General features: G+C 43.0%; 3 protein-coding genes across 5 annotated transcripts in view; 2 read left to right on the top strand and 1 right to left on the bottom strand.

The window, feature by feature from the left end:
• The window catches only part of LOC126558551 (annexin B9), a 214,663-nt gene that overhangs the window by 137,734 nt on the left and 50,108 nt on the right, over nt 1-26,821 (top strand). The gene's annotated exons all lie outside the window — the stretch shown is intronic.
• Nucleotides 1-26,821, top strand: part of LOC126558057 (flotillin-2) — a 153,070-nt gene that overhangs the window by 93,634 nt on the left and 32,615 nt on the right. The gene's annotated exons all lie outside the window — the stretch shown is intronic.
• On the bottom strand, nt 6,816-19,980 carry LOC126557297 (glucose dehydrogenase [FAD, quinone]-like). The gene is made up of 3 exons (XM_050213017.1): nt 19,568-19,980; nt 8,307-8,557; nt 6,816-8,224 (listed from the first exon to the last, which is right to left on the bottom strand). The coding sequence occupies exons 1-3, from the start codon at nt 19,978-19,980 to the stop codon at nt 6,816-6,818; spliced, it is 2,073 nt and encodes a 690-aa protein (XP_050068974.1).

Here is a 26,821-nt window from a genome sequence, read left to right as displayed (position 1 = left end):
GTGTGTGTGTGTTTTATGTGGTGAATTTTTTCCCTATGCGTTGCGTTGTTTCATGAAACTTATGTAAAACAAAATCGTGTGCAAGCTAACGAAACTAACCATGAAAAGAGAGTAACTTGAAGGTGTGGAGTTAAAACCCAATCCTAGACAAACAATTGTTTTAGAGTATGTTTTTATACTGGCAAGTGATTCGGTTACCAGGATAAATTGTACAGCAAAAATGTTTATTAGCTTAATATGAAGAAAGATAGAAAGTTATTCCAACAGAAGCTACCTTTGCTTTTGGATATCTGGACACTTCAGGGTAAGTGTTATGTTTAAAGGTAAAAAGTACACAAATTATTTTTAATTTACAAACAAGCTTCATCATCAGTGTAATGGAGCTCAATTATTAAAGTCGACTGAATAAAATTCACACATGCTCTACACGGCTTGTTTTATTTACCCGTTAACGCTTACTAAACACACGCTCTCTCAAGGTCCCAAAACAATTGAGAATTGTAGAGGGACTGGGGCGAATAAATTTGATACGTGCTAATTAAAATCGATGCATGTGCTGCTCACCTGCTAGTAAAAGCAATCTTGACGCGAAAAAATGCGGTCAATGTTTCTCTGCACCTGGGCGATGGCGTTGACTTGAAGGATGTGCACAATTCGATCTGCTGCAGTCGATTATTTTTTTCCGGCCAATGTTTTGTTGGCATAATAGACCTTCAAGGGCCTAATCGCTTCGATTCACTTACCATACTACCAAGCAAAGTCTACAAAGTCTGGAGCATCATATGCTGTGTTTATGGCAATCGCACAAGGCCACTCAAAGCCGGCCGGGAGAGCATTCAACAGTTTTCTCACCCAGTAGAAAAATTGTTCGCTTTCCTTCATAGCGGTGTATCTTTTTCACTGTCATCTCTATCTCTCCTTCTCTCTCTTTCTCGCTCTCTCGTGAGGTGTGAAAAATCGGTGAGGTTGTAGAGAGATTGGAAGCCCTGTGCATCAATAAAGCTAACAACAGTAGCAGTGATGTACGGTGGGAATTTACAATGACCCTAATTGCGCGAACGGTTCCCTATCGATGTCAATTTTTGCATGCTCATCCAGCATGATATATTATCGCCCCCGATATCGAGTGTGGTGTTTCAAGATTGCTAAATTAGGCGCCTGATCGGAGAAAGCTATTAAAAATTTCAATAGCAATAAAAGCTGTTAATGGTTTCATGTCACTGTGATTACATTGTAACAATTCTGGAATTATCACAGTTCATTGTTTGTCAAATGAAGTTTAACAATTTCTACTGAAAACGATTAGCATATTATACAATTTGTACTACAATTGACATAAAACTACCGCAGCTATTTTGATGGATTAAAATTTGCTCGGATTCTATATATTTAAGCAGCACTCTACTTCAATTTTGTCACCATTTTCTGGGCCGCTCTTCATCGATCAGCTGAGACCTATTGCTCTGTATGTATGGTATTTCGTTCTTGCAAAATTTAAATTACGAGGACTTTTAGTGGAGGGCCATTACAACAACAGCGTTGATGGTAAATCGGTACGTTGTTGAGCAGGGATGTCTAAAAATCGGGGCTCAGCACCTAGGATTTGCTGGAAATCCCCCGAATACAGGCTCCATTGCCACAACATATCCGTGATTTCGGACGGTAATCCAGCAGCTCGTATACCGTCCGATACCTACAGTCTCAACCAAAAATTTGCGGCAAATGATGGTCGACAGACCTCCAGACTCCAAAGTGGCTATGAAGTCACCTTCCACGAATTGGCGATGGTTCTGGAAAAACGTCCCAAGCTACAGACTTTCATCAGACCAACGCTCGATGCTGTATTTTCTTATGCACAACAAGGTGCCACACGGACTTCTGCTCGACAGGATAAATTGGGTTCCTTCAGTCTGCTCAGTCTGCTCCCAGATAGAGACCCTGGAACACAAGTTGTCTCCGTGCGCTAGAGTACCTAATGTTTGAAGCATACTGATGCAGGCTTTGGAAGTCATGCGCGTGTGTCATGCGTCATTCAGTCACCAATTATCAATCACATTAGAATAAGTAAGAGGATTCTCCTGCGTTTGTTTCCAAACTATCTCATCCACATTATTGGCAACAACAAAGCTGTGATTGATTAAAATGTCCTTAAATGTCCTTTGTGACCTATCCAACGTACAAGTTTTACGTTGTCAATACATGTATCACACTTTTCTTTTGTAAACTAGTTTGTATGTTGTTTTAAATAACTAATTTTTCGAATAAAAAAATGGAGGGGACGCAACAAACAAGGGCTCGAAAGCGATGTCTCTTAAATATGGTCGCTCAGAGGATCTCTATTGGACAAGATCGCATTCAAGGGAATGAGATCCCTTTGGTTGAGATGTTTTAGACCAAATCCTTCAGTCGAAATCCCTTAGATGAACATTCCTTGTACGAGATATCTGAAGTGAAGTTCCTTGGGCTTTGAGGTCTTTAAGTATTTTCTATCGATGTCCTGTATAAAGTCTTGAGTTTTCTTTTTCATGTGTGATATCAGATTCTCATCATGAGTAATTGTTTATTGGGCGGACAAGGACTGCTTGAAGTTTGAGGATTGTGTACAAAAATACTGATCTTATTCAGGATAATCTACGTTTAATGATGTTATCTACAACCCTTTGTGTCAAAGTAAGGAATCGATACTGTCTTAATTATCTCATCAGCTTTTGGTGCATTTTAGGTCCTACAAGATTATCGGGACGCTTGGATTTTGCCACCATTCCACGTACTCCTACATCTGCAGAAGGAAGAAGATTTTGTAAAAGCTTAACTTGACAGTAGCCAGAACAGTAATCGCTACTCACTTGAATATATTGGGCCAATGAGTGGAACATCATTATAACTATCGATAAACCTTGGATGTTTTGATGCTGTCGATGTCTTCACAAATTCCTTTAAAGTTACAAACACCAACCTATTGTTACGTGGTTTGTTAACAGTTTGAATCAATTTCCAATCAATTATCAAGAAGAAAATTAATCATCCGTATGACCACCCTATAATCCTGCAACGAAACACGTTACCTGAAAGTATTTTTACGACGATTTGACCATCGTCCTCTACTGTTAACCAACTGGCATGATCATGATTCGGTGCAATCAGAATAATCAACAACGCTGCGCTTCTTTCACATCTTATCTTTAACGCTCCACATCGCACACCCGCTACAGCGGCTGCATCCGATGTAATACCCAAACCCGTGTTGCATAATTGCAATCGGCCAACATCTGCATTAGGGGCGAGCTCGCGCGTGCCCACCAACATTACCATCTGAAAATCTTGCACATCCCGAGAGGCTCCTCATCCCGACCCCAACGCCACACGGCAACCTTCTGGCACCGGTGTAACATTCGTGTCTCCTTCATCGCCAACTAAGTTTGGACCCTGGCGAAATGCAAAAAGCTTATCATGATTGGCCATCCACACACAGTGCCACACTATGCGGGGAAACCATTTTTATGGCACACGTGTTTGGTTTTTGTTTTGTCCGAATGATTTGATGACGTAATGATGGATGAGCAAAGCTTTGGAAGTCTAAGCTGATCGTCAAACGATGGCTCTTCTTACCAACAGCATCTGTTGCATATTGCTGCAGTTTTGAATATTTTTCCTTTCATCTTTTTTCATTATTTCTTTCTTCGTGGGTGATCTCCTGAATAAATCTTACTTTCCGAATTTTTGCACAATTCCCGAGCTGGCCAATGCACGGTTACATTGCGACGTAAAGCAATTCAAAAACCACAAAATCGTAACACATCTTACAGGCACACAGGCACGCGCACATTGATGACGTCCATCCAAATTTTGAAGGTGGCATTCGTTAATGCCTGCCAGCTCTGGGTCTATGAGTGTCTATAATACCGTAAGCGCAGTAATTGTGTCGATCGTAATGAGGCAATAAAGTTTTTTTCCCACAGGCACCTCCGAGTGGGACATGTGGAAGCAAAAATAGCAAAGTACATCTCACTCACCGCATCTTGCGAGTGGTAATTTGAAACCGGGACAACAGTTGTAACCGACAGCTCAACCCATAACTGGGTCGATTAAATACCAAACCAACCTGCAGTAAATGCCTCTTTCGCTTGCCTTTTCAACCACACTGTTTAAAAGCACGCTCTTAAGAAATCAATCTCCAAGCTGTTGCGAAAAACAAGGCCTTTTTGCAGTAGCATTTAGCCAGTAACGCTAATGTTGGACTTCCTTCAACGACTTGCTTGCTTCCTTCCGTTCCGGAGCTAGATGTTTGCAGTTGCTTCATCTAGCCTTTACGTTCAACCATAAACCTCACTATGCGGAGTGGTTCATTCGATACTTCAATCAGATCGCTTTGCAATACTTCACATTAACTCCCGTGAAACACGTCACATTGGATGCAGCTAGCAGCTATGCAACAAACAAATTCACAATCGATTGCGTTACGTGCAGGAAACCGGAGCGCGTCAACCGGAAAGAAACGACACGATGAGAATGTTTGATGATGAAATGTGTGGTTCCTACACCGCTGTGTGATGGTCGAGTATGATCTTAGTTTGCGAAAGGCGTTACGGTCGCTTAAGACATCACAGGTGAATGTGCGCTCAATTGCCGCGAGGGGACGGGCCAGCCAAGAGTCCATCATCGTTCAAGGTTAATTTAGGTACATTGTATACTACTTTCCGGACGTGATTCCTCCACACCTGGATTCTGTGGCAGATTAAGGGTAGGTTTCAGTGTCACATGAGCTCACATCTTTGCACGATGATCTGATGCGTGAAGCAATGTGAAGATGTGCGAATTTTACGCCCTTGGAAATGTCGGTTTGTGAAGCACCTTTTGAACTTGCACATCACTCGGTGTTAGCAAACACTATCTATTACTTTGCCGGATGCTTCATTCCCGATGACATTGACGATGGTGCACATGGAACGAGATCATAGTCGCGTAACACATGCAGACGATCCCTGGGTTTGTGACCTTTAGAGTATACACGCTAAATGGTTCGATTATTTAACCCAAAATCCATTTCCAGTTGGTCAACCGTACCCGCGCGTTGTCCAGCTTACGAAAATCGAACCTTCGGCCGGTGGGCTTGCGAAACATCAAACAACAACTCCCTGTTTCGGTGAACAAACTTTGGGCAATTCATTTGGCACCGTCAAACCAGTTATTCTTTCCTTCATAATCTTAGGTTGAATCGGTGGGGGGGTTCAGAAAAGAGGATTGGCTCTTGCCATGAGTTGCAGCGTTAACTGCTGCAGCCCGCGCTACTCTGCGAGAAAGGTCTCGGGCAAGTGTGCGTTTTTTTTTTTTTTTTGTATTGGTTTGTTTTCCCTTTTGAGTGGCGCGTGTGTTACGTAAATGCGGATCGTTTTTATCTTTGTCTGTTACTTTCTGGCCGTGCAGGAGGTTGTACAGGAAGTTAACTCTGCTATCCGGTCTAAGCCTAATCGGTAATCGGCGAGCCTGTACCTCTGGTAGATCCGGTGTCCGGTTTGGGTTTTTTTTTTGTTGCAAATTTTGTTTGTCTAGTAGCAGAGTTCGCTAGTTTCTTTCTTTCGGTTATCTGGCAGCGTTACGTCACAAGATTATTGACAAATTTGCTAATAATGATGATGATTTAATTAAGATTAATAGAATGAAACCCTATTGACAAAATTGCCTTAATAAAAACTACTAAGAGGTTTGTCAATACAAATTTGCCTTAGTTGGCCGATTTGTCAATAGGGAAAATTCATGATTTGAACTCTGACGGATTTAATTTTGGAGCTAGAATAAGCTAACGCAGTATGGTACAAAGCAACTTTCTTAATATGCTGGATTTGTAGCGTTTTTCAATAGTGACATCTATGTACAGATGAAGTGTCTCGAAATAAATTAAAAACTGCCTTGAAACCACAATTCCAGTTCTGTCTCTGTGCGGAATTAGTTATCCTTATAATTTTTCATTTTAAAAACAACAATTCTGTTACTCTTTTCGATGTTTTATGTGCCTTGTCTTGTCTTGTCTCTATTCATAAAAATAAAAGGATAAATAATTATCAGCTTTTTAATTTCATCCTTACAAGATTTACAAAATTTTACGAATTACCCTGTATGAACATGTCGATTTTAAAGTTCGATAACATTGCCATTCATATAGTGATGTCGTCTTTCAGGCGTAGATGTTTACCCCTAAATGTAGGCTATACGTGCACCATACTGAAGAGGTGGCATCATACTGCAATAAAAATTAGTGATCCCGCGTGTTTTTGGTTCTGATAATCTAATATTTGAGTTTTATTACACCACAGAACATGGCTTGTACTCCATTAAAAGACTGTAAGACGAATCAATTGAAAATGGAAAACCAAATAAGACACTGAATAGTATTTATATTTTTAAATAAGATTAGGAAGTTTTTATTCGATCAATGTAGGATACGCGATTTGGCGTAAGTAAAACCAACAACGGACTAAAATTTATTACAAGTTGTTATTCCTACTTACATACTTTCAGTCAGTCAGTTTGTATTCGTTTGTCCTATACACAGCCTCAGCTGATACGAAGTGTGCAACTTAGCATATGATCAAACTGCCGTGCCTAACTACAATCACCTTTGCTTAGAATAATCCTTACGGTACAGGAAGCAATGGTATTTACAGCGTGAAGCATCGTCTCTTTTCCACCACTCATCGATCTACTCTACCCAGAGACGTATTTGTGCTTTCATTTGAGTATAAAATTTGGCATTGGAATTCAGGACTATCGCCAGTATCACTACCCCTTATTTCGGTAGCGTCACAGTGGTTCCTACTTTAGCTTACGACAGTTTCGTTGGTACAGGGTACGGCGGTTGTGGTTGCGTTTACTGACTCAAATAATTCCGTTTGGTTGGTCGTGGTGGATAGCGTTTCGTTGGCAAATTGTTGCCGCTTTCCTCTTCGTGAGTATCCCTTCTGCAACCAAAGCTCTTTGATCAGATCTGCACCCTTCTCACCGATCATGATCACTGGTGCATTGATGTTACCGCTCGTTATGCGTGGCATTATACTGGCATCGATAACTCGCAGTCCTTTAATGCCGTAGACACGCAGCTTTGGATCGACGACCGCCCACGGATCGTCCGGAGGGCCCATCTTTGCGGTACCAGACATATGATATATCGTCATCGTATACTGCCGAATGGCGCAGTCCCAGTATTCGTCGGTAAATTCCGGCAAGTGACGACAGTTTGGCACCTGTTTACTGTGGAACCGTGCACCGAACCGTTTCATAGCCTGCGTTTCGCCGAACGCTATCGCTGCCTTTACTCCCTCGCGCAGGACGCCGACATCATCCGGATGGGTGAGATAGTTGTGATAGAGCAGCGGGTATCGCAGAGGATTGCGAGACTGCAAACGGATGAATCCTCGGCTTTTAGGACGCAGCATCATTGGAAAGACGCCAAAAACATCCTGATTGTTGATAGAGCTGAACATATCCTCGTAGAATTCATCCTTAAGTCCGTGAGCTTTCTTCACCTGATCACCACCGTCCGATGGCGTCGATGCACTTGTCAACATAAACTCAATATCTGGCCAATCGTCCGATTGGTTAGCATACTTCGTGCTGATAAATCCTACCGCCTCCAGTCCGATACTGCTCGTCAGTGGACCGTCTTCTGTGACAGCATATCGCAGAGCCGAATTAAGATTAACCAAACGGTTCATAATAACCGAAATAGGTTGATCGATTCGGAAAACCAATCCACCGACGGCAATATGATCCTGCAGATTTTGTCCCACACCGGGTAAGTCATGCACTACAGGCACACCAACGCGCTCGAGATTTTCCCGTGGTCCAATACCGGACAACATCAGTAGATGTGGTGTTCCGATAGCACCGGCAGAGAGAATCACCTCACGCGTTGCAAAGGCCTGTTGCTTTTTACCGTGGCGTATGAACTCCACGCCGAGCGCACGCTTTGACTCTGGATCCAGTATGACGCGGGTCACGTGTGCGAATAGTGCGACGTGCAGATTTTTACGGTTGCGCACCGGACGTATGAAAGCTTTCGAAGTGCTGCAACGCGTACCACGGCGCATCGTGAACTGGAAGAAGGCAAATCCGGTTTGCTGTTCGCCATTAACGTCCACTATATCATACCCCATCTCTTCGCCGGCTTGCAGGAAGGACACACCGAGCGGTGTCAAATATGGAGCATCTTGTACTTGCAACAGCCCTCCTAAAATGCGAAACGGAAGAAGACATTAGTAGCTGTAGTTGGAGTTGGATTGTTTAATACGGTTAGCTGCCGCCGTGCATACCTGTTCCATGCTGTCGTTTATTGCGTGCCAGGTAAGGATTCCGTTGGTCTTCCGATTTGCGGAAGTACGGCAGAACGTCCTCGTAGCCCCAGCCGGGATTGCCCAGTGCCCGCCACAGGTCGAAGTCGCGCTTATTGCCGCGAATGTACAGCATCGTGTTGAGCACGGACGAGCCACCGAGTACCTTGCCTCGCGTCCAGCAACACCGGTTATCCTTCATCGCTTGACATGCCGTCTTCTGTGGCTGGGTTCTGCAAGGAAAGGAAATTGGAACGTTAATTAAAATCTTCCTTTTATAGAAAACGTAGCAAGTCCATCATATGCTAAACGTTCAACGTATTGACTATTGAGATTTATTGTTCGGATTTATTGTTGCTGCCAATTGGATTAGACGAAGCGATTGTAATCATAAAAACAATCCAAGCTAGTTTTACAGATACGATTTAGGTTAGGGAAAAGTGTGACCTTTTTTGTGGAACGTGCCATCGGCAAAATTAATTTAACTTTTATGCAGTTTACTGATGATGTTTCGATGCCAAACATGCGAAAGGATGTTCTTATTACGTTGCCTGTCACTTTCAATACTCGCACGAATCAAAGGCTTAGAAGGTTGATTAATAGCGTGACTTCGGCACGCAACTTCACGAAACGCATCATATAGCCAAAGGCCATAATATCACACGATGCGTCCTTGTCTTTTGCTGATGAATTTAGTTAACTCCATTTAAAAGAATGAGTCATTTATTAGTTTCACGTTTTTCTTGTGCAGCCAAAACAAAGCTTACTTTGAAGTTCAAGGTTTTTATGTAAATCACTCATAATTCCGTTATCAAACAGGGAATTTAAATGAACGTTTGAGAAATCGTTTATGATAGATGCATGTATTGTGAATTCAAATAAAATTGATTGAAAAACAGTTTGACATTTCAGTTGAATCGTGCGGAAATCGAACATTGACAGTACATCTTCGTGCTCGTATCCATTCACCTTACCCAACACCTAAGAGGATTGCTTCGTCATGGTACAAGCTGACATGACATGCCCGTAAGTAGATCCGTATGCAACGGGTCATCGTAATAACTCGCACAACTGGAAAACATGGTGAAGAAATTTGTCTCTTCTCGCAGTCGTCTATTTGTCATATTAACGCTTTCGGTGGAGGTGGCTGTGGCCAAACAAACAAATCACCGCCCGGACGAGTGTTGGTCGCCTGCTGCATCATCGCGGCATGTTTAACGAACAGCCTATGGGTGGTACAGGAACCGGCCCCGGTCGCCCATCGAAGCCTGTCAAGGTCGTTTTCTGTGCACGATCATACGTAACACCCCGCAGCCCAAAGCAACCGGCTAAGAGTTTGCGGAGATGCCGGTGTTTTCATCAAGACATCGTGTTGCCAAAAAGTTGCTCAAAACCTGTAGTCGGAAAGTGCTTCCGATAAGGTTAATTTTGTCGATCGTAATTTTTGCGTCACGCGCCGAAAAAGTCATCCTTGCAGTCACGGGTTTTGGTGAAGTACTTGGCTGACCTTAAATGCTCGCGGCAAGGTTTCGTTCCGGAATCTGAAGAGACCGATAGACGCGTTGTGTTTAGTGCACGATCTAGGTCATGTTTATTTTAATGCATTTAAGCAATATGTGTACCGAATATATTGGAGATTTTTTTTGGATATTTCCACATGATTCAAAGGTGCCTATTGGGAATGATATTTTGATATCATTCAACAGTGTTAAAATGGCTAGATAAATTAACACAGCAATGGGCATACGACGTCTCTATTTACGATGCCAAGATTATGAATGTTGGGTCATTTAAGTTCAAAAAGTCTTCGAGTCATTGGACTCCTCGTTCGAACCACTTATGGACTCTGTTCAAGTTGGTAGAATTAGACTCTATCTTACTTTCTTTTCTATGCACGAGATGAAGGTACACATCCACATAGGTACATGTGGATAGAAATGTTCCTGCCCCAACAATCGCCACCATTTTTCCAATAAATGTGTCAAAAATTGCCCAGCTTTACATTCGAATTGTTCACGGCATCATTCAAATTTGAATGGTTCTGACGCATTCGTAAGATCCCTAGCTACCGGTAACTACCGTCTTCGTTACGCCCGTAATTGCACCTGGGCTAAGTGGATCCACTAAAGGTTGTCGTTGAGCCACCCATGTCTACGTCTCGTACTACCTGCCGATGGATCAACCGTCACGTACGCAGGCTTTTGCAACCTTGGGAAAGCTCAAGCATTTCTTCTCTTGACTCGTCGATTCAACATACCGCGATGAGTAGTATGTGAGTAAAAACCGTCTCAACACATGTACACACGTGGGGCGTATACGGCGCCAGTTACGCAACGAAAAATTGTAGCAATTTGTAGCGGTCGATTAGTCGCACAAGAAGCCGAGCTTTTAGCATTCTTTCATGATGGTGGCGAGGATACACTACAGGGTCGATCTTGAGGTGTCTTGATCGTGCCCTCGTTTCACACACCGTTTGCAACAATGGCCGACGTCTTGCTTGACAGGGATGGCCAAGCTTTTCGCTTTCGTTCGCCAAGCACCTTACTTTTTTCAATTAAAATCTGTCTTCCTTGAAGAAGTGAAGGAGGACAGCTCATCGCCTAGAGTGGCCCTTCGCCAGTTGAAGCGACCACACAAAATGGAGGCATCCCGCCTAGACGTGTCCGCCCTTTGTTGCGATGCCGTCATGCGATGTCTATCGGCTATCAAGGTGTCAAATCGAAAATTAAGAATATCACTTCCAAAGTTTAATCATCATTCACCCCAACTGTCAACGGTGATGATGTTTCTCCCCGGTTTGATCGACCTTGTTCTCCTTTGCTCGTATCGCTTTCGTCGTACCTACCGCCTGGTAGTCGCTCAAGTTCAGACCATCATCAGGTGGTAGCAGACGCGCGCACTCACTAAGTCACCACATCGGATCGGAGGCTGAGCAGAAATTGAGTAGGAACCAATCCATTTACGCGCTCGATCAGCTCGCTCTCGGTGGAATGGGTTGCGAAAAGCTTTGCCGATCCCACGTTCAATCCGCCGAAGGTCGCCACGGTTTGTTCGCCTTTCTTTTCATCTTTTAGCGTTAGAAAAAAAAACTCGTTGTTTACCTTTTGGTCGTTCAATCTGGTTCGCTCGGTAAGGGTGAAATATATTCGTTGTTTTTATTGCATTCCATTGCACAACAGCACGGTGCTAGTGCTTGTTCTGGCGCTAATTTAATTGGTGCCAAATGCATAATAATGACGCGCACTAATCCTGGCTCCACGTTATCGTGGTTGATTGTTATAGCCGTTAAGGACTGTCTAATGATCTTAAATTCCAACACCATTTTTCTTTTTGACAATACAATGCACAGTCAAGCGTTCTGCTCCCCAAACAGTGAATCGGCGTAGTGTAGTGGTTGTGTTCCGGGCACGGAGTCAATTTCGCTGGTGGGAACACCTGATCCATCAGACATAACGTGCTGTCCGTGTTTGCGTGTGCTTTCCGGGTGCAACCGACAGACATTACGTTACGCCGAGTGCGCTTCGATTTCACGCCATGGTGTATTCAGTATTCTACAAGCGCATCGCACAATCTTACCCTTATGCAACCGGGCCTACAACGATAGCACGTCCTGCTCTGCATCTGAAAAGGGAAAGTGATCGGTGTGGTATCGCCGTCGGCGTTGCAGCAGACAAAAAGAAGCGCCCTATGCATGCTTACGAAGCAAAAGCTCACCACATTGTTAATTGACCGAGAGTGAGAGAGCCTTGATGCAAATCAGCTCTTGCATTGTGATGGCTATACAGCTCAGTTTGTAAGATCTTTTCAAGCAAAATTTTAATGACTAATGTAGATCTCTGGCTGGTTGGATTAATTCTTGTGTTTTGATTGGTGGATCGATACGAGAATTTAGGTCTCCGTCACTTCAGTCTTCTCACCTGAGGAGCAATTTTATCGAATATGTTTTATAAAAACTTATGAAGACATTAACAAAGTTTCCTGGTTGTGTTTCTTCGCCTTCGTGCAGACGTGTTATTTGCTTGGGAATTCGAACAACCGTGAAACCGGTTTCAACCGCTTTATATTGGGGTAGAAGTTTATGTTGAGGTAGGTCTGGTCAATGAACAAAGGAAAACGCCACCAAGGAGGATATTTTCTTCTTGCTCTCTCTTTTTCCTCTCTCTTTTTCTCTCTTTCTCTCTTTATACGACTGAATAGTTCCCAAATTTGTACGATAGGGTCATAAGCTACAGTTTTATAGGTCATATCGCTCAATAAAAACGCCAAACGGTTGTAAAACGGGTACCAATAATTTCACCATAAAACCATCTTTCTCATTGCATTATGCATTGGGAAAGCGTGCGCGTTTTTCCTTTACTTCATCTTCCCGGGTCCCGTTCGAAGCAGTCCTTTAAAGTGGCATTTAAAAATCGACTTCAAGAGTGATCCAAACCTATGCGATTTGCCGTTCTCTTTTGTAAAAAAAAAACGATAATTACCGCCAGATTCAGTAATGGTAAATGATCATAAACTAAAAAAAGTAGTATTTGGAAATTCATAAAAACATTTTACACTTCAATCCATACCTTCAAGTGTAAGAGATAATTAATGATTTAATATTCAAGTACATAATCGGAAAAAAACATGAAAAACTTTGGTCAAAGGTCTCGCTGAGACACCTTGAACGTCATTAGTCTACTAGCTAAAACATGGTGCCTGTTTCTAATGTATATTCACACATTCCTTTCAAAAGCGACAATGTGTTTTTTTTTAAATCACAATTTACTAGTCTCCGTTTTCGTACAAGTCAAAAGGTTTCAGAGCCAAACAGTAATATCCAAAACGCTAGCATTGACTGCTTGACCCCGTGAAAACGATCATCGGCATAACAAAAGCTATAGAAAGAGAGAGAGAGAGAGAGAGAGAGAGAGAGAGAGAGAGAGAGAGAGAGAGAGACAGAGAAAGGTTTGCCAAATAGTTTTTAAAGCAAAAAAAAAACACCAAGCAAACGAAGACGAAACAACAATATCGGAAACACGTGTCGGCAAGTGTGCAAAAAGTACATCATACGGCTCATCTCGATTTTTTTGCGCATCCATTCCGTATACTTCAAGTTCAATCGCAACTACCGCGTCAATTGGCCCACCGTTAAAGGTTCCGCCACAGGTCATAACCACAGTTTGGCCACAGGTGAGGTCCACAGTTTTGACCTCACGTAAGTCATAAGTAAAAAGCATTTGATTTTTATTTTGCTTTTGCACTTACCTCTTCCAACGCCAGACAAAAAAAAAAACACCAAATTCATTCATGAACTTGACATTGATGGCAGTATTAGGAGGTTTTTATTTCGGGAGTCGTTGCGTAATTAGTCCCCGAAGCAAAAGAGATACTACAAGTTGCCGTCTAAAACACCAACTAGGAAGCAATAAATCTAGGCTGGTAGGAAGATATTGCTAGTAAACGTTTCACTTGAAGGTTAGTGATATAGGAGTAGGGTACCAGTGTACTAAATGAACTACCAAATTACTTTCAACAGCGTCCAAGATCACTTTTATGATCAGCATTTGAAAGGGGAGGTACATGATGCCCCATCATCGTGAGGTCATTTCGTTCACCTCGGTCTCGGCGATCTTGAAGGCGTGATGTTGGAGTTGGAAAAGGTTTACTGCTAACCTATAAACCGCGCCACAGTTTTAGCTTCCTGCATCGGGTAGCGGCCCCGGGGGTGACCATGTGGATGCATTGTAGCCTCCGGGTGCCGATCATGCGAGATAGAGATCGTCTGTTTTTTTGTAATGACTTTAAACTCACACATATTAGCTACTGCTAGGTGTAGTTTTTCGCTAGATACAGATATCTGACTAATTATTAAGACGGTAAACAATATTGTGGAGGAACGTGTTAGGCTGAATGTTTGCACACACACCGACCCCTTTTGGAAATAAAATATTGAACGTTTCGATACATTTTAAGCTTACTTTCGAAGATCTGACCACGCAAGGGTAGTGTTCAGGTCATTAAAAATGACTTAGACATTCTATTTCGTTCGTTGCGCGGTGGCTAGCTGATACAAAAACTTGGTATTCGGTAACGAGTGCTTTATACCAATAATCGACGAGCGCAACCTATCCATAACCTTTCACATCTACACTTGGTTTTTGTTGTATGATTTGGATCGCCCGGCAAACATTAACGATTGAGCATTAAATATGTGTGTACGCTTATGTAAGCACATTTATCGCATAAGTTAGCCGAGGCTGATCGGTGAAGCACTCTCCTAGTAGCATCTGCCCGTTCTGCGACGCGAAGTGCATACGTTGGGCTTCGTGTGGTTTTAGTTGTTATTGGATGAAACTCTTCTACTTGAGCTGGTCGTGACTCACCTACCATCAACAATCGTTGTGTGAGCGGGCTTGTGAGTTTCATCCCATTGCCGGTTATCATCGGCGCTTGATCGTATTGCGCCGGGTGCATAAATAAATGAAATAACGGAATCGAACATTTTCGTGTATCTCCTGGTCGCGGCAGTAAACATAAATTGGTTCCGCGTGTTGATTTTCTTTGAATGGCGCGAAAGACCGCCCTGAACATGCTCTAAAGAGAGAGAGTGTGTGCCTGTGTGTTGACGAGACTATAGCGGGAAAATGGTTAGCGTCAACAGGCCTTTGCCATTTTGTTCGGTTTTCCGCTTGTTGTCGCTTGATCTTGGCTGAGGTAAAAATGAGTATGGTTCTCCTCTTCAAAATTGGTGTGCGAGGTAACCTACTTTATTTTAGGTTGTAGGGAGAACCTGTTTCATCACTGGAACGTTCATTGAGAGATTAAGATTTGCAGGAATGCAATGTTGCTTCTGATGTGCGCGTTTTCGGCATTCGATGTCGACCTAAAATAACCACAATAAAATGGACGAAAATTGATGGTAAAGCCAACAACCCCGAAACAACGGAAGTAGTAGTTGATGTAGGCGAATCTTACTTAACTCCGAGAGATCTTGGTCTAGCATATCTAACTTCCTTAACTACAATTCTCCAGTGCATAGCGAAGGTCAAGATAAGATTAGACATCATTATTTACGTGTTATCAACAGATCAATAATAGAGCATTGAAGTCTACAGAGATTTTTGTAAAACAGAAATTTTGGATAGAAAAAAGCAACAAAACAGGTAAGGCTTATTTGATTGTGAAAAGCGTTATCTGTATTTCAACCGTCAAACGTCAAAACACATACAGAGAACCTGGCGAGAATCATCATAGTTCCCGTTATTAGATAGTTACTAGTTCAATGCCAGCTTCAGATGCATGTAATTAAAAGTCATGTTATGTTCTAATTTGTTTTTACTATCCTTTTTCTGAATACGTCCAATACCATAGAGACCTTATTTGGTGCTACGATGTATCGTTTATTAACCGTTGATCACATGCAAATCATTTTTATCACTTCGTTAAGTTGTTCCGATCAAAACCTGCAGAGCAACATCGACTTCTTGTCATACGGCGTAGTTCCATAGGTAGATTTTCGAAGGGTTGAACTTGATACATGGTTCACCATCAGTGGCAGGCGATGGTAACTCCTTGAGGTCCAACACATACGGTTTGAGGCAACCGAAGCTGCTGCTGATCTTCAAAATGTTACCTTCAGTCCAAGTTCAATGTATCGTTTCCATGCTTTTGCCCCTTTTGCCATCACTAAGCGGCAGGGTAAACGAGAGGATTAGAGGCGTAGCTTGAGAAAGGGAAAAACAACGAATGAAATAAAGAAAAAAAAACCCAACCTAAGCATCCAAACCTCCAAAACCTGAGCGGTCTCACCAGACGATAGACCTTAAATATGCGTTTTCGGATTGTTCGTCTTAAAGCCCACAAGGTTTGGGCACGCGGAACGATGCTTTACATTTTGCCGGGTTGAATTTTATTGATTCGAATGCTTTTAGTGCTGCAATTTCCTTGTGTAACTCTCTTCCTAGTTGCCACATTCAACCAAATAGGCCGGCTTGAACGCCGGTATGTTGAATGATAGTCACTTACGCTATGGAATATCTGTCGGTGGTATAATAGCTTGGTAACACTGTAATTTGTCTACTTATCTAAGACGATTTTTTGCTGTCACGATGGACACGTACACTCACCAAGATTTGTGTGATTAATTGATAGCCGATCAAAAGATCAATGCAAAAGAATACTTCGTAAAGCGTCTTAAGCTTCACAGTTTGCAGCACGTTCTTCATAGTACGAACGGTAATTGCGTTCGATCATTAAGTACCGTAAAGATAGCAAAACTGTGATTAAGACCCTTTTACCGATACGGAAATTATTCTCTTTGTGTGCGCTTTTCTAGTATCTATTACCAATGTATATCTCTCAAATGCCAAGGGAGAGAGGCTTTTGTCTGATTCATCATCTTTCCACAAAAGAATGTTTTTTTAAGCCATAGCTTCGCCACACCAATCCAATCTTATCCAGCATCATTCTGCTCAGTAGGAAACAGCTGACGATGGGTATAGACGTTTCGATTGATCAAATCCTAAGATAGGATACAAAAAAACAGAGCATACATTTAATGCCAAATTTGTGTATTCATAGTTTTGACCCATAAACCGGTTGATGTTGGCAACTCAACCAATAGAAGTAGCATAACCTCACTCGCTCCATGATGAACTAACCTTGCTTATGATAAGCGCATAAAACGCACGTGTGATGCTGATCTTGAAACATTCACCAAAACACGAACGGTTGTTCTTTTTTTTTTTGTATCGGCATCGACCCTACACCGGTTCACGTTGCATCAAATAACGTTGGCCATTTTCTGGCCACACCTGTTAGAGATGGGTCAACCAATAGCGAATTTTGAACATGATGTGTTTTAACAGGTTTTTTGAAAGTAAAAAAACGTGGTTTCTATCTACATTTCGCAATGATTGTTATGCTAAAATCGATAGCGAAATATGGACATCACAAGACAAGCGAATTTCAATAAAGCAATTCATTTGCAAATGTGACCGTATGCTGCTGGAAGCTATTTTTTGTTCTATCATTTCTAAATGTTCAGTCGGACGTTTTGATCATTAACAAACACGCATCTTATTATTGCTATTTTTTGTTCTTGTCATGGTTAACAGCTACACTATGACGGAGTATTAATATGCACAATAGAATGGTTCGTAACGGTTTTGTAACGACAATCCTAAATTTAAAGCATGTCCACCTGCGAGTGATTTGTTTGCATGTAAAGACTCTCTACGTCACGTTATTAAACGCTCACTGTCATGCCCTGTAGTAGTGTCAGTCGGGCTGATGATTAATTATTTATAGCACAACGCTGTGTGTCGTGATTTCATGACACCATCTCGCTTAGCTCGCCCACTTTCGTTGCCAATCGACTTGCGACACTTTGGTACATGCTACAGCGCAAACTAATTCCACTTCCAACACGGATACGGAAAGCGCTCCGATGGAACCAAGGGTCCTTTTGGAACCAAGGATTAATTTGGAATCATTCATATAGAACCAAGGGTCTTTTTGTTATCCTACAGTAGCAATTTTTGTGTGTATCAGAAGACCCTGGGCAATGGAAAGGACTTGAGATTGACTTTAGACATTTTTAGATAACAAAGACCCTTGGTAGGCGAAGTCATATCCTTCCATTGAAGCATTCCCTCGGATAAGGCCTTTCCTTGAATGACGGTTTCCTCCCTAAGGTCGGTGAAGTCCTTTTCTATCTTGGCTTTCTTGGTGAAATATTTCAGTCCAGAATATCAGTCTGCAGTCCTCCATCCACGGCTGCATCCGATCTCCGACTGGTTAGACAGGAGAGACTTGATACAGCCAACGAGCTCGCTGTGCTCCTCTACACCTCGTGCCGAACGGGTCACTGACGAGCACCTTCTTTGTGTGGCATGAGTCCGGCATCCTCATCACGTGCCCTAGCCAACGTATCCTACCGTCTTTTAAAACCGTTCGCCACATGCCCTACTCGCACACACCGCCAAAGATAGTCCTTAGCACCCGCCGTTCGAAAATGGCGATAGCATTGGCGCATAGTCAGCATAGTCCAAGACTCGTACCCGTAGAGGACTACCGGACGTATCAAGGCGGCGGTAAATCGTACATTTCGTGTGTTGTTGGAGTCTTCTGGATCGCAAGAGTTTGTGGAGTCCATAGTAGGTACGATTCCCCTGAACAATGCGCCATCACAAGGCTACAAATCGAAATTGCCATTAAAATATTGGTGTCACGACTAGGCCATCCAATGACTGCACTGAAATAAGTCTAACGATTAAATAAAGGCGGTCGACATAGAAGTTGCGTCAATGTCGAAATTGGTAATTAGTTACCGCAAACACTTTATCTTAATTTTGAATGTTCGGATAGGACATCTGGACGGGTTGTGGGTGCTAATTACAGTTGCTGTATAATGAATAAGGTTTGTTAATAGTAGACCCTGTCGGACGAATCTTAAACATGACAGTCCTTTTTCCCGTACCCGTTATATCCCTGCCATGTACGAAAACCATGCAATTAACTGCCAAAATCATACCTAGATTATCATGACACAAATCAATCATTCCTGGCTTTTACCTATTCCTCTCCAATGGACATTACAAATGAACACCACGATTCGGCGGATCCCAACAAAAGCGGGTGTGTTTCTATCGACACCTAAAGGTCGTACAGCTCGTAAGTGATTGCGCTCGAAGCTATCGAAAATAACCACTTAACACTTTCCATCGTGAAAAAAAAATAACACCAGAACCTGACCGCCGCCGATACCTTTGCACGGAGGTGCTTTTGTGTACACCGCCAGTGTATGCAAGCGCGGTTTACGCAACTGCACTTGGTTTGTTAATCACGCTCCGCACAAACCATCCTTCCGGTGTTAGGTTCGTCGCTTATGCTGCGCTCAAATCAGGGTCAGTTCTTGTGCACAAAACTACGCCGTCGTCCAGCGTGCCTTACGCCTCAGCAACCACATCAAACCACCAACATACGGCAAACATATTTGGCAGCATGCCGCCTAACCTCAGAAGTGCATTCGAAATGGAGAAAAAATGCATCACTTCCAAAGTCACCACGGTTCGCTTGGCACGCTTAGCAGGTTGTCCGACGACTTTCAGAAAATTGCAGAACTTGCCGCGCGCATTAACTGCACCACCATACCGGTGGTGCCGTTTTTCTAGCTGCCATCGTACTAACAGCGAATTGCAACTATTTGTGCAACTGCAGCATACACCCTTCCCACCCCAATGGGACAACGTTGTTAAACCTACCTGTACTTCCAATCCAGCTTGCTTTTGTGCAGATAAAGCGACAGGATGGGAACGTCGGAGATTTCGGTCTCGTGGCCGCCCGCCTCTAGCAGCAGTACCTTCCAGCCGCCTATCTCTGATAGGCGCGAAGCAACGACAGCACCGGCTGAGCCCGCACCGACAACGATAAAGTCATAGTCTCGGTCCACCTCCGGCACATTAAACGGTCGATTCTCCGGATCGAACAGATCGTAGTTATAGTACGCGAGTGATGCGATTAGAATTGGTACTATCGCTAGCTTGCCGACACCGACCACGGCTGTGGCGGCACTGATGGCAGCACCGACGGCGGTCGTTAGTCCGGCCGCGGCAGGTGTCGCTTTCAGTGCAGCACCTGCCAACAGTGGAATAAGGGTACCGAAGGAGACTACCATTGTTGTTGTCTCGTACGGTCCGGTCTGTTCCGACTCGGCGAAAGTGGGTGGAATGGGTCACTGGCGCAAAGTTATTCTACCAACTTGTGGGTTACTCTGGTTGTTGGCCGCTTGATTATAGATCTGTTTCTTTATTTGTAATTTAAACTCCAAACCAATCTCGCTCATCATCCATCACTCTCCCGTTGGGTGAGATCGGGGTTTTCCGCGGAAGCTCCGTGTTATTTGCCAGGCACCACCATCAGCATTAATCACAACACTTCACGGCACATACTATACCCGATCGCTTCACCAACCGCACGCTTCATAGACACTTTCACCAATTTTTAATTCGAATTTCGCTCGCAGTAGAAATAGAGCTCCGTATTTTCGCGACTTGTTGCGTTACGGATGTTTTTCGTTTCACCTTCCAAAACAGCGCCACTTCCACCGGTGGCGTGCACTCGTTAATCACCGACCGATCGATGGGACCTTTCGATGGTCTACTGACACAAACTCCAGAAATGAAAAGAAAATTTCCTCATCGAAAGGCTTTATTAGAATTAAAGCCTTACCGCGCACGATCCAGAAACACACGCAGTGGACTACGATCGACCACACGACACTGCTCTGAACACAACGTGCGCACAACCAGAAGAAAACGAACCGATCGAGTCGATCGCCGAATGTGAACTGATCGAGTCTGCACGAAGCAGCACGTGGATTATGCAATTTCGAGAGGTGCTGTGGTTAGGCTCTGTTTCAGCCACAGCTGATGCAAAGACTGAACCTGACTGTGCGTATGGTCTGGTGTGTGGTGGTGGTGACGGCGTTTCGCTGTATGGGTGCGCGAAATTCAAACCAAATCCATTGCATTCAACCGGCCTCCTGCATGATGATGATGATGATGATGGTGGTGTTTCGCCTTGTTGAGTAGCTTGTGTCACGCACGAAAAATATGCTCCCAGCTTTTACGCTTCCGTGCGTGTTCGTATGTGAGTGTTTGTGTCTGTGTTGTACGAAAAACTGTGAAAAGATGTAAGGGAAGTTTGTGCTTCTTCCTCTGAAGTGGGAAACTCAACTTTTTGATATTCTGTCGCTTTTGCGAAAGCGAGACAAACGAAGCAAACTTCTTTCCGAGATAGGTTATGGTTTTGGGAATTAATTGTCTAAAGCACCGGCAGCTTTTCACCTACCCATACACGCACACATCAGATGCAACGATGCGTAAGTGGAGAAAGGCTTGAACCAGCTTGTTCGACAGAGCATAACCTCATCTAGAACGTTTTGGACAGCTGATAGCGCCCAAAAGCCAAATATTTTAGTGCTCAAGTTTAAAATGTTTCCTTTATTCGTTGTTGCCTAGGACACTGTCTAGAAATTGGGCGATGACTTAATGAGGACTTCAGTTATTAACCGGAATGTGTCAACCCGACAAACAGAATAGTTTTGAATATGAAATATCGGTTGTAGTACAGCAGGTCTGGTAATCCTGTGCAAACTTCTCCAGTCAAAACACCTTTAGCGACGGACGATACTGGAACTGCATAGCATATTTGTAATTCTAGTGTTGTAGAAATGGCTTTGAAGCGTTCACCAGAAATGGATGTCAGACGATGACTCTAGATCTCAAGTAGCGTCGAGGATGTCAGTAGCAGGTTAAGATCGAGAAATTCTTCGTTACGATTCTTGCCTATCCCTAGTTAATGTTTTTTAGGGTTGTTTATAATAGGTTTATATGCTCTATGTCCAGGATTTATGTCATGAAACGTCAAGACACGTAGAAACTGTCTGTAGTCTTGATAAACCCTACTATTTCTTTGGCTTGAAATGAATTAAAAAATTGTATAGTAATAATGTTAGATTATTTAGAAACAATGTTTTTAGAAAGCACATAAAAGTATTTAAATTTATCGAGAATATTTATTAGTACATCGTAGCAACGTGAGATCGTGAACGTGAACTTTCCCAAAATGTCGCTTGAGATAAGGTTGAGATAAATATAATCTTCTTCTGAGGAAAAAAGCTTTCCAAATAAATTTTATTAATAGTCATATAAGTTCTTCTTTTTCTTCTTGTTGTTGGCTTAACGAACTTCGCGAGGTCACGCCTGCCATCAGATGACTTACTATACTTGCCGATACCATGTAGTTGGATAGTTACAGTCCTCCCTACAGGAAGGTCCGGATGGGATTTAAACCACGATCCCGCCGTGTGAAGCCTGCACCACCGGCCGCCCTATATAGTCATGTAAGGTTTTTTTCCTTAATAAAAATATTGCGGACAACAACAAAAGCATATCGGTTGAGTGGCGGGCGCGACACTTGCATGAAATGAAATTTCTTCACATGTTTTACTAAACATATTTTTCAAATTAGTTAATGCTTCCACATTCTAGGCGTGGTTTTTTCTGCTAATAAAAAATCTTAATTGTTACGTGCTGCGAAAATCATTTGCCATTCAACGTTTTAGGTGCTAACTGTCTGTCTAGGATATCCGCAATCCTCTTCCGTTTTCTTCCTCATTGGTTGTAGTTGCTGTTACCTGAATATGAACATTTTTCCGTCCGGAGTACTATTGGTAGGATGACTACTGGCCGCTATGCTTCCTGAAAGGCGATCGGATTGATTTATCGTAGCATAATCAAATTGTTCCGCTTTGCCACACCCCAGTTCGTTCGGCCTGATGCCTGAATTGTGTGCGAAACTTCGACACGCATAGCATCGATACGCGTCGGGAAACCAAACAAAGCACCATTAACCATCATATAAAAATAAACATAAACTAAACCCCGCATTGATTGAAAAGGAAAACTTCCACCTTCTACACGCATTAAAACGTAAGCGGGCCAACCAGTTCAAAGGCAAACTTCGCGGCGTGACTCTCCGGATTGGATGGCCTTTGCATTTGTTTGCCACAAGACTTTTGGGCAAATAGAGTTATTACTGTAGACGCACAATCAAACCATCCCACAACAGCGTCCCGTGATGTATTCGTTATCACCGTACTCTGTCATTGAGCACTATTTCTTCTCTGGTATCGTTTCTATTTTCCTTATTCGTCACATTAAATGTTCACATCGGCCGTCCGTTATTTACAGGGCATACGCAAACTCAATCGATCAATTTTCGCTTCATCTTCAAACATTGACCTTCACCGAGATCGGTTCGGCGCCAAAGCGCGTTTGCGTGCGTGTACCCCGGTGCCTGTGTTCCGTTTGATTCGGTAATCGTTTTCGGAAAAACGGCCCGAACTGAGAAGTTTGAAAGTTCGACGAGAAACAATGCGATACGGCCGATTGGACAAAGTTTGCTGACGAGATAATTAATGCAGGGTAAATGTCCTTGCAACGCTGCAGTTTATGGCGGTGCGACCTTTAAAGGAGTATTAGAAGCATTTTTCTGGTTTTTGAGCAATCGGCAGGGAGCTAATGGGTGTTTTATGGCTATTTATTTGCAAATGTTTTTTTGTCATGCGAGACAAAATCAATGCTAAATTAGGACACAGCTGCTCAAATACGAGACGAGACGATTTGATTCTGTTTTCTGTATGCTTGACTCTTTAAACAGATCATGGAAAGATGCATTTCGAAAGGTAGGGTTGATCTTTTGCTGTGTATTTATTACTGCTGTACAATCAATTACGTTAAAACACACTTTCGCTTTCGAAAGGTTATCAAAAGACACATACCTTGATTAATTTGTCTGCATTGTTGTGTTTGACATCACTGAAAATGTTATATTTACTTCAATTAGCTGCATTATTTAATGCCAGCCGATTACATTGTGCTTATCGATTGGGGTAGGTTTGGCGAAGACGCATTATTCTTTTTCTCATTCGCTGTTTTTGCCTTAAGCAACTGCAGCGCGAATTGCACCATCGAATTGCCGCCACACTCTGCTGGGGTAACGTTTTTGGTAAATGCACTAACCGGTCTATGCGAGATGCACACTCACACGCGGTGTCCGTAACAGCAAAGCTGCATTCGTATCCAGCATGTCGTCGTTTCTGCAGGAATCTTGTCGGTTACAGCTGAGGTAGGTCGCAAACAGGTAAACTGCTTCTACCTTGCAGTAGTGGGAGAGTGCATGCGTGTTGTTCCATGTGCATCTACAGCCCAAAGTAGACAACGTGACAAAATTTGCAACGAACAACCCCGCCAACGAATTCGACCTTAGCACCCGTGCTACTTCTAGCCGCTCGTTGGTCATATTATACAATGCAGAGCGGTACGAAGATCTTAAAACTAGCAATCTTCGGGGAAATGTGGGACACAGAAGCGATATTTGCAACTCAATAATGAACCACTCATCAAGTTGTAAACTGATTGACTAATAAAACTCGTTTTATCTTTTCTTTACAGGTAAACTATCACACCAAATAAAGAGATGAGACGATGTATACAGTTTAACAGACTGGAGGTGATGAGCCTATTGAAGTAATGGAAAAGTGCATCTGCAAGTATTACGATTAAAAACTCTCTCATTTATTCTGTTTACTATTTCGTATACATTTCAATTGGTTCGCAGTGCGTCACGATTGCTAGTAGTTGGAAAGTAGTAAAAATTTTATAGACCTAGAGAGTGGGTGACATCAAAATTAAGCTATTAAGTAACCGTATGCAATGGAATGTCTTTCTGGTCGTGAATACGTGATTGTCGAATCACTTTCTCCGTCTTCAATGCCAATGCAAATTTGAGGAAAGTAGTACAATTGAGCCCTGGTCCTGTGGTGTAAGCGACAGCAGGTCCCCGGTTTTCACACGGCAGAACCGTGGATCAAATCCCATCCGGACTGTTCCTCCACAGTGAGGACTGATTACGCGGTATTAGCAAGTCTAGTAAGGCCATCTGAGGACCGGCGTGACCTAGTAGCTCGTTTAGCCAAGAAGAATAAAAAAGACCAAGGATCAAAGTGTCTAAAATTAAAACTCCCAGAAAAAATCATGCAACTGGAATTTGTATAAAACAAATTTTCAAATCATAAACTATATTTTAGTCGCGTGAATTAAAATATTTATTAAAAAAACTGTGGATCAACCATATTTACATTGCCATCGCTGTAGTGAGTTGAATCGCGTACAGTATCGTGCATACATTTAGGGGCAAACCCAGTAAACATTTTAAACGAGACGGTTTATCTTTTACTTGGCGCGCAAATTCGGTTGCAGATGCGGTTGTTTTTATTTTACAAATATATTTTGCACACCTTAAAAATTGCTCATGAAAAAAGTTTATTCCATTTCAATTTCTACTTCATCTGTATCACTCAAAGCTCTGTATGTGCGGCAGAATCATTTCCTACATTAAAATCCTCCTTTATCAAATCGGAACCCTTCTCCCCGATCATGATGGCCGGTGCGTTTGTATTTCCACTCACAATGTCCGGCATGATGCTGGCATCGATGACACGAAGTTTTTGCACACCTCTTACCTTCAATCTCGAATCGACAACGGCACTTTGGTCACCATCCGGTCCCATCTTGGCGGTACTCGTGGGATGATAGATCGTTGTGGACATGTAGCGAACATAACACTCCCAGTAGCTATCCGAATCATACTCCAACTGATCGCACTCAGCTATCTTGAGATGAAAGTCCTTCAGCTCGTGATAACCGAAATTTTCCGTATCGAGTAGCTTGCGGAAGAAACGTATGCCGCGAATAACCGTTATCACATCCCGCTGGTCATCCAGATAGTTTGCGTTGATGATCGGTGCGTCATACGGATCAGATGATCGAAGTTGAATTGATCCCTTCGACTTGGGATTCAGAAGCGTTACCAATACAGTTAATATTTCGGATTTCTGATTCTGCTCGATAATCTGATGGGCGATATAGTCGTCCCATCCGAAGCACTGAGTAATTTTTGCCACATCTGGCGTTTTCCAGAGATACAACATATGGTGAAATTGAATGTCAGGAAACTTGGCAGCAGAGCTTTGCGTGTTTACGAACCCTAGCAGATCTGTCACACCCACCGTGCCGAACGTTCCCAAACCGTAACGGAAGTAGCTGTAGATACTGTCCAACAGTTCGTCCATGCTGCGCTCGATTGGGCGCGATCCGTGCAGAGTAAGAAATAGTGGAATAATCACGTGATCCTGCAAATTTTCACCCACCGACGGTATATCTTTAACCAACGAAATGTTTAATCGATCTAGCTGCTCCTTTGCTCCCAGGCCGGATAGTTGCAAGACCTGAGGAGTGTTGACTGCACCAGCAGATAGGACAACTTCCTTGCTGATGCTCACCGAGATGTCTTTCTGACCGGGTAGGTCGAACGTAACTCCAGTAGCCGTTGTTCCATCAAAATTAATTTTCGTTACATGAGCATTCTTTACGATATGCAGATTCGGTCGATCTTTCGCAGTGTTCAGAAATGCTTTCGCTGTACTCCAGCGTCTTCCTTTGTAGACCGTACCCTGCGCTACATTGTATCCGATGTACTCATCACTATTGATGTCCATAATTTCCGGTATTCCCAGTTCCGATGCTGCTTCCGTGATCACCAGTTTGGTCAATTCGTTCGACATGTAAGAATTTACCTTGAGTAAACCACCTTGCGCGTGGTAGTCGGCTCGCTCTTGCAGCAAATGTTGGGCGCCGTTGTCTTCGGATTTTTTGAAATATTCTAGCACGTCCTTCCAACCCCAGCCCGGGTTGCCCTGTTCTTCCCAACGGTCATAGTCCCGGCTATTGCCACGTACATATAGCATGATGTTGTTACTGCTGCAACCACCCAACATTTTTCCACGGGGCCAATAACTGCCGTGTTTATATCCTTTGCTAGCAGTTTCGCTCTTTTCGGCATAATAATTCCACACATGTGAGCTGTTCATCAAACCAAAAGCAAGATATGGC

This window comes from Anopheles maculipalpis, chromosome 2RL (assembly GCF_943734695.1).
Source record: "Anopheles maculipalpis chromosome 2RL, idAnoMacuDA_375_x, whole genome shotgun sequence".
Lineage (NCBI taxonomy): Eukaryota > Metazoa > Arthropoda > Insecta > Diptera > Culicidae > Anopheles > Anopheles maculipalpis.
This window is presented reverse-complemented; position numbering and strand designations above follow the sequence as displayed.

Coding starts and splice junctions, on each gene's coding strand:
- LOC126557297 (XM_050213017.1), bottom strand. CDS start 19,980: ATGGTAGTCTCCTTCGGTACCCTTATTCCACTGTTGGCAGGTGCTGCA. Junction 8,558..19,567: donor AAGCTGGATTGGAAGTACAG/GTAGGTTTAACA, acceptor CTTTCCTTGCAG/AACCCAGCCACAGAAGACGG. Junction 8,225..8,306: donor TAAACGACAGCATGGAACAG/GTATGCACGGCG, acceptor TTCGCATTTTAG/GAGGGCTGTTGCAAGTACAA.